The sequence below is a fragment of the Pelecanus crispus genome, chromosome 5 (assembly GCF_030463565.1).
Source record: "Pelecanus crispus isolate bPelCri1 chromosome 5, bPelCri1.pri, whole genome shotgun sequence".
Taxonomy (NCBI): domain Eukaryota; kingdom Metazoa; phylum Chordata; class Aves; order Pelecaniformes; family Pelecanidae; genus Pelecanus; species Pelecanus crispus.
Window position 1 is genome coordinate 31,509,226 of NC_134647.1, and position 8,822 is coordinate 31,518,047.

At 36.3% G+C, this 8,822-nt stretch overlaps 1 protein-coding gene across 1 annotated transcript; it reads right to left on the bottom strand.

Moving 5' to 3' along the window:
- Positions 1-1,934: 1,934 nt before the first annotated feature.
- On the bottom strand, positions 1,935-7,883 carry STRADB (STE20 related adaptor beta). The gene is given in 11 exon segments (XM_009484266.2): positions 1,935-2,162; positions 2,642-2,684; positions 3,249-3,478; positions 3,704-3,808; positions 4,222-4,393; positions 4,957-5,080; positions 5,591-5,699; positions 6,173-6,294; positions 6,922-7,021; positions 7,421-7,501; positions 7,842-7,883. Coding segments are annotated over 11 exon segments (1,281 nt in total). The 3' UTR covers positions 1,935-2,009.
- Between the last annotated feature and the right edge of the window lie 939 nt (positions 7,884-8,822).

Here is an 8,822-nt window from a genome sequence, read left to right on the forward strand (position 1 = left end):
TTAAATAATTTATACTGACTTTGTTATTAGTATCCAAGTTCATTTTTACAGAGAAGGTGCACAGCCCTGGTGTTTCAAGAGAAGCAAATACTAGCAGTTAAGCTGCCCGAAATTTTCTGCATTTTTTTTTAAAGAGTATTAATGTTTGTTCAGAGGTCTGTAATTAAAATAAGTGCAACTTCATGTGTGTTCTCACTTATTTGACTTAGTTTTTACATGTACTGTTAGTCAAAAGTTACTTGTAGGCGTTACGTAATGTATTTGATTTGAAAAGTGTCAAAATTTGTAGTGGTTAAGAATTAAGAGTGTGGGGTTCACGTGAAAATAGTATCTTCTCTAAGTTATTAATTATATTGTTATTAACATTTTTTATGATCAGAGTAATTTTCTAGTTTAGACAACTATTTTCTTACCTAATGACTGACATAAATATGAAACTTCTTTCCTGCAGTAACAAGAAGCCGTTAGTTTGACTGGAGTATGGTGAAAAAGTACAAGAATTACAGAAATAAATGGAGACAGATAGGGTAAGTTTATTGAAAGGTTTTTAAACTTGTTTCATGTATTAGGTTTTGAAATATAGAACTCTCTTCACAGCATAATGAGTAGAATCAACTTTTTTGTTAATACTTTACTGTGGTCATTTAGAATTTTATGTCTGTCTCGGGCTTGTATTTTGGTCATTTGGTCTTCAAGGCTTTGTAGTGAAGCTGCTGGCAAAGTAGTATTCTCAAGGTTGGAAGACTTGTAAAACAATGTGGAATGTTCTCTACGTTGAAAATTTAAAATATATCCATTCGATATCTATTTATACACTTTTACTACAGTCAGAACTTACATCAGTAAAGTACTAGTGGCTTTAGGACACAACTTTTGCTAAAACACAGTGAGAATATGCGGCTTTTTTAAAGCTGCTTTTGTTCAGCTTGAGTTGCCTGGTACAGTATGAGAGATGAGAACTTACTAAATTGTAGGGAGAAAAAAGGCAGTTTTTCATCTTAGTTAAATTCACTAGGATCCTATGGGGGTTTATTAGGTTCTTATTATGGCTGAATCTATCCATGGGAATTTAACTGTGGCTTGCAGAAGAGGCTCGTTTGCCAGTAGCAGTGCCAGTGAAGCTTAATGCATGTTGCCTGTTTTTTTAAGAAAACAGTATTAGGTTCTGGTAAATTCTGGTGATGAACAGGAATACAGCATAAATAAAAATATGTACAGTAACTTTAGATTATTTAATATTATTCTTCAAAATTAACCCGTACCTGTTATAACTTGAGACTTACTTTGCGTAGTAAGAGGTGCTCAGATTAATTGCTAAAATGACACATCAATAAATGGAGATGCAAAAGAACAAATTTGAACTGCAGTTGTAGACAAATGCAAGAGCATGAGTCACATTTTCAAGTAGCTAAACTTCTTTGGGAAACACGCAGTATTAAAACTGCATGAAAAATGATGCACAGCTAACTTGTGGCAAGTATGACAGCACATCAAGTGAGAAAAATCCCTTTTGGGATGTGTGAAAAGAAAAACATTTATTTGCATAAGCAACTAATTTGTGCAGTTTCAAATTTAGACTTGGAAGTGGAGGATCCCTCCTTACCAAAATAATTTGGGTGATAATGAAAAGACAAATAGATTGTTTAAGTAAGGTCACAGACAAAAACCAAGCCTGAATTCAGAAAGGCACGTGGACTGCAGCAATACGAGCTGAAAATACAGTATAGGGTAAGATTACAGCAGGAACTCTCTTGTTAAGAAATATTTTGAAAGAAGGAGATAAGCATTCAGACATTCTCTATACGCAGTTTTCCTTATGGTCAGAAGGTGAGGCACGCTGCACTTCATGATGCCAACAGAGGAAGCAGTTAATGAAATATGGCCACTTCAATGGCATTTTCAAGTATACCTTGTCTAATTGGATTTTAACCATACAAACTAAAGCAGCAAATACGAATCACATCTTCCTTCTTTGAAGCACAGGAGAGGTATGATTGTTTGGTATTTATTTAGAATTCCCAGTCTGTATCATCATGATTTGCAGTAATATGTCCAAGTTCAGTCCCAACTGCTGTTGAGGGCAGTGCTGAGAACTCCGATCTGTTATTTTGAATAGGAGGTGGTAATAGAGATAGTAGTGAATTCTGTGTTTGTTCTTTTATCTAGAAGGAAGAAAAGTTAAAACAGGGCTGCACATCAAAGTCTACATAACCTTGCATCTGACTTCACTGAAAGCATGTGAAATGAGCGCCATGTTTTTGCATGTTACAATACTGAAAACAACAGGATGAGGGTTTAGCTTTCCTCACTCTAGAGTAAGTTGAATTAGTCTTTCAAGACGGATTCCATTAGCTATGCCGTTCTTCTGCTTTAAATTATGAATATTAACCATTATTAGTTAGGCTGATTTTAGTTAAGTTAAATCAACTTTATCAAAGGGGAAATGGATTACCCTTATGATTCCTATACTCTTATCAATACCATTTTGTTAAAAAAAAAAAAAAAAGTAGTCCGAAGCAGGTATGCTGTTACAGGATGGTTTTTGGCTCCAGCTAACTTAATTATTTTGTAATCCAACTCTAGTATTTTGTGGCTTAGTTAGGTTATAGCTGTGTCATTTAACAAAATGTAGTAAACTCACCTGTTTGAAGAACGTATGCGAAAGCAAACTGCTTGCTGATGGCCTGGATTATAAAATGAACAATATAATTACATTTTGGAAAGTAAAATACTGCTTTTGGAAAATGGGCCAGACTGACAAATCAATTTAAGCCCTGAGGTTTTTCATCCACAGAACAAATGTGAAGCATGAAAAAAGCAGCCCAGAATTCCTACATTCTATGCCTCAATTTGTAGTGAAGGCACTACTAAAGAAATCTATTTTTAAAGGCTTTTTTACTTTTCCGTTTAACAAGGAATTTAATGTCTCGTTAAGAAGAGACATAGTACTGAAAACTTATACTTCAGATTTCTGGTTTTTCATGTTTAAAAATTAATTTTCACTTGTTACAAAGTACATTCACAGGACAAGAAATTCAGAAGTCAAACGACTTTAAAAGCATGGTTCCTTTATCAGACAAGATAATTCTTAAACTACAAAACCAAAAGTAAGTGTAGTATTTTGCATAGTACTTCTGGTCTGAAATTCTGACTTTAACAGTATTTAACTAATTACTGTATCCTAAATTGTTGTCTATACTTCATTTTAGATTGAAGTGACAGAAAATCAGTTTTCACCACAAGGTTACCTTTTCTCAGGGTCCTGTTGCAAGCAAAGTTCTACCAAGTTGTGGAAAGCAGGTGAAAACGTTTTGGAAAAGGGAATTTGTAGTCTTTCACTGGTCATTGTGCGTGTCATGCTCTCACCAATTCCAGAATCAACACCTGATCGGGAATTCTTCATCCTGGATTCCCCACGGGGAAACGTATTTATATCCCAAGGACAATATGTGGGACCTTTCAGCTTTTGTAGCAGCATCTAGTGGAAAGGAACAGCAGTATAAGAGTTCAACAGCTATCCAGACCTATTCAGTCTAAGCTGTGAAACTCCAGGAATGGAAGGATTAGTTGATCTAGAAAGAAGGATGTATGTTTTAAATAACAAAAAGCAGCCACCATTTAAGCAGTAATAGCATTGGTTTCTCTGAGTAAAACAAAAAAAAGTTCAGTGTTTTGACGTAGAAATAAGAGTTTAGCATCATACCTGAGTGCGAGGCATATCTTGAAAAGGAACATGTCCATTGGCTAATTCACATGCTGTAATTCCCACACTGTAAATGTCAGACTTCATGTTATACCCAGACAAATCCTGTGAGAAAAAGAAAACTACTGAATTACTGATGCCATTGAGCAGTGCCAACAAAAATACACATGTCTGTTTCAGGTCAAGATTCTAATACCCTGTAATCTACACAGGATTGAGGTAATTAAATTGTGAAACCTCAGACTTTGTTCAGAAATCTGATGGTTGTATTGAAGACAAGTTTTAGGATCTGCAGTCATTTCCAGGAAGGTCAGGTAAAGAGACTTAGTACAGCACCACCTTACCAACAGCTTTAAAACCAGTTCTCTTTAGGAAAATTACAAATTCAATACATCTATGTCTTTTTAAAAGTTGCAGTTCAACAGCTTCCATTGCACTTCTACAAGCATACTTTAAGTTAGAAGTTGAGTATTTCCAGTGACTTTGAATAGGAAAAATTAAGTGTAATTTATACTAACCTGTCTCAGTAGTTCAGGACTCAGCCAAGGGAGCACGGATGTACTAAACTGGGGGAAATCATATACCACCTTTGACTTTTGTCCATTGTTAACTAAACTGCAGAGGTTGTTTAAGCCAGAGAGAGAAACCAGCCCATCCCCTGAAATCAGAATGTGGCTAGCTTTAATATTCCTGCAACATAAAGTGGTAAATTTTAGTTATAAGAATTACTCAAAGCTCTACTAGAGTAGAAAGATTTTCATATTTCATTAACTTATAGTGAGATGTTACCATGCCGTTCTATTTAGTAGATTATTTTCATGGAAGTTCTTCACTCTGTATGAGTTGTCTTTTTAATACGCCAAGAGAGAGGAGAGATGATAAGCAAGAAAAAACTGCCAGAAACAGAAATTGGAGAAAAGCCCTCCTTCCCTGCAAAGGGCGTAAAGTAAGGAAGCCCTTTCTACAACTCTGATTCTCCCGCTTCAAAGAGACAAAGACAGACAGATGTATAATCCCTGTAACAATTGGCTTTAAATAATGTATGAATACCATTTTTGTTAAGCTTCTACAAACTTGGTTCTGCTGTATTACTAAAAAAAAAAAAAACCACGCTTCTGCACTGTCTGACATAAGAAGGTATATAGAAAAAGGAAGGAGACAACACTTAAGCTGAAAATGAGTTTTGAAGTGAAACTAAATTCTTAATAAACTGGATGCTGTAATCTGATTCTTACCTATTGACATTCTCCTACCTGTGAATGTAGCCGTTCTGGTGCATGTAATTTAATCCTCTGATTGCACCAAACAGAATGTTCCCTATCAAAGCTTCACTCATTCCTTCAGGAAAGTAAGTCTTCAGCAGGTGTCTAGCCGAACCTGAAAGTGGAAAAAACCCCTAGCTAAGCCTAACAAGTCTTATTAAAACTACTTGTCTATGCTTGCTTCACTGTATACATTCATCAAGAGCAGCATTCTCATCTTTATATTGACTATGGTACATCAAGAACAGTTACATGGATGCAAGCGGTGCATCCATCAGGCAAAGATCACACTCAAGTCATGCTTCTGTTAACTGAAAGTCTATGCCAAACCTGTATTCAATCCAGACAAGTTTTCTGTTGGCAAAATACAAACTTGTGTTAAGTCAAATACATCTCCCAATTATCATTCCTCACATGGTGGGTGTTAGGACTAAGGGCAATTTAATGCTATTCAAATACCAGTCTTCACTGGGGAGGAAGATCATGTACAGAAGACTTTCTAAACAAAAGGTGTGGGAAAGTTTGTTTTTTCTACAAGACAGCAGATGCTTAAAGAAAAACCTCTCGTGGACCAAATTGTACCAGCCCTTTTTCCAATTCCAAAATTGCAGTTAACAGTTCTTACCATAGGCCATGAATGGGGAGATGACCCAAAGCCAACTACCAGCTGTAAACACTGTCCAAAGCGTCATTATGTTGGGATGCTGGAAAAAGTGGGATAAAACCACCTCATTCTATGGAATTAAATGAAAGTGGATGTGTTAACCACAAGACAACAGTCTTACTAAGAGCATTAACTACATCAGTAATCAGTAGAAGAACTGTTCCCTGTGTGTATTTATACAAAGCTCCAGGTGATGCGCACAGCCTGCAACAGAAATGTAAATAACTTGCCTATAATTGCATGTATCTGAAGTAAATGTAGTTTGCTCATTGTCTGAAGTTTTGGTGTTAAATAGAGAGTACAGAGCATGTTTCAAAGAAAAAGCTGTACAATTACAGAAATATTTCCAAAACACTTGTCAGCTGCTCTCTTCAGAAAGCAACTCTCAAATTTACACATGCCTTGTGTTCATATTCTACTCCTTCGAAGGAAAAACTTGACTGAAATGACTGACTAGAAACACAAAGGCTACCTCTGTTTAGTAACCTCATATGTGTTCACCACTGTCTTCACCAGACTTGTGCAGAAGTGCTGTTGCTTTACCTGTAAGGCTTTCAAATGCTCTTCAGAGCAGTTTTCTAAGTCTGTGATCCTTACAGCAACTTGCGTGCCTGTAGGTGTATGCTGTGCAAGGTAGACTGAAGTTAAGTTGTTGAACCTCCTTCCTGAAACCAGAAGTGGCTACCTTAACATTGGAAAATACAATAATTCACACCACATAATTTCCTTTAATTTTACAGTTCTAAAATTGCAATTGATAGCAGCATGACCTTTTCTTTAAGAATGTCAAGAACTTAAGTAGTTGCAGCAAAATATAGCCAGCAAATTAGTTAAAGCATGGCTCTGCTATTTTTAGAACAACTAAGACTGTTTAAACATTTATCCATTCCAGTTATACATCTAAATGAACACCACTTCTAGTATGCATATTCATAAACATATGCACGCATAGCAGGATTCACGGCAGCCATCCTTACAACAATGAACTCTGGTAGCCAAGTGACAACATGTTAACACGATGCTACTTAATGCTGTATTGTCCACATACCACAGATTTAGAAAACTGACATGCACAAACATCAAGAAAATTCACCTAATTGATTTGTCTTGTATCTTAAAATGAGTGATTACTGAAACATGACCAATGTTCTGCACTTTTCCCAACTAAGAATAATTCTAGTCAGCTGATAATACATTTTCCAAACTCAGTATTTACTGCAGTTAGCAATAACCTATTGAGAGCATGCAACTGCAGGAACAAGAAATATTTTAAGGTAAGTGACTTATGTTACCTATTTCCAGCTGGAGTTCATAATGAGAGACATTAGAAGAGCAAAATACCATTTCATTCCTTCCTGTAGATGGGGGAATCCAGGCAAGATCGGAATCAGCCTAACAGTGAGGAAAAACAGTTCTCAAAATTACTATGTAATTTTTAAATATTTACATGTTTAAAATTAACACAGAAATATCATTAATTAGAATGCTAAGATCAAGTAGTCAAGTCAGAACATTCAAGCTGGTGCTTTTACCATTACACTGAGATTTAGTTTTATGAGCTACTGAGGGGGTGCCCCCCCCATGTGCATGTGTATGTTTTGTTTTTAAACTGGTACAAGATTAAGAGTAACACTTAGCCACCTATAGTCTTTTTCCAAAGTGGAAGCCCCGAAGTACTCCGGTTATTTTTGCTGTTAACATTTTAAAGAAGCACCCCCTAATGAGATTATTTTTAATATGTACCAGCTTTGTATTTAACATTGCCGGTTAATGTTTCTATTTCTTTCTTACCAGGCATTCATGGACGCTGCTCTGAGATAGCTCTTCTGGCCTGATTGATTCAACTGGTGTACGGAGAATACAGGAACAGTCCTTGAGAACAGAAACACGAAGTGAGTGTTAGTGGAGTTGCTGCAATTTATTAAATGTGGCAGTGGGACAACATCAAAAGTAGCCCCTATAAAGCAGTTCAGAAAGTTTTCTGCTACAAGTCAATCAAGCAAGAGGTTAGGAAACAGCATAGAGCACTGGCAGACCTAGAGAGAACAGATACTAAACAGTGTCCTTCACCAAAAGGTTAATACAACAAAGTTTAAACATCTCAGCACTATGGAAATCCCCTCAAGCAAAACATTTCAACAGAACTTTTTCACATTAAGGTATGACTGGATAACAAGGTACAACTGCCAAAGATATTTAAATACAAACTTACCAAACAAGACATGGAACCACTTTAGATCAGGGGAAAAGTCATACACACCCATTTATCCTAGAAAAATTAAAGTAGCAATTTAAGATCGTACGTAAACCTGTATGTCTCTCTAATCACAACTGTGAGCCATTCCTCTAACACACACACACACACACAAAACAGAAACCAAAACTATAGCTCTGGGAAAGCCTGCTTCTACTGAGCCTTTAAGCAGCATATGGATCTTAAGCAGCATATGGATCTTTCAAACGCCATACTGAGGATATGCAATATACATTCAAACTGACGTTTTCCTTCTTGATTCATGGGTTTAGGGATCTTATTACCACTTCTGAACAAACTAATTCCAAGTTAACTGCGTAAGTGCAGAAAGTAAAACGGTACGGATTAATGAATTCCTGGCAGTTTGTAAGAAAAAAAAAAAAAAATTATCTGTTGTTTTAAAGGAACACAGCTGTGCTAGTCAGATCTCAGCTCAGCTGTGTGCAGCTGAACTGGCTCACAAAAAAGCAAGCCAGAAGCAATTGCACTTTATATTTCACAAGTGACAGAGGAAATACTATTGTAAGGGACTTGAATAAAAAAAAAAAAACCCCACAAAAACAAAAAAGGATGGGAACCCACTCAGGTAATTTTCACTTTACTTAGGCTACAGAATCAGCATTCAAACTCCCTCTCAGATCAGAGTAGCCACTCTGAAAGTCTTCCAGCAGACTTATTTTCTGTCTGATCCTTTGAAAGCTTAGGCAGTGAGGCGACAGAGATGACTATAACTAATAAGCATATCAAAGTTTCTGAAGTGTAGAGTGGGACTAGCTTATTTACTTGAGCTACAAGCAAGTCTTCTACCAGGATGAATCCTACTTGGTGGCTGACAAAGTCAGCTACAAGAGGCAGTTCCATGTTAATATGTAACTATTGCTTGAAAATTAACTTTAAAGAGGTTAAGTACTGTATCAGAAACTGATCGTATTGTTTATC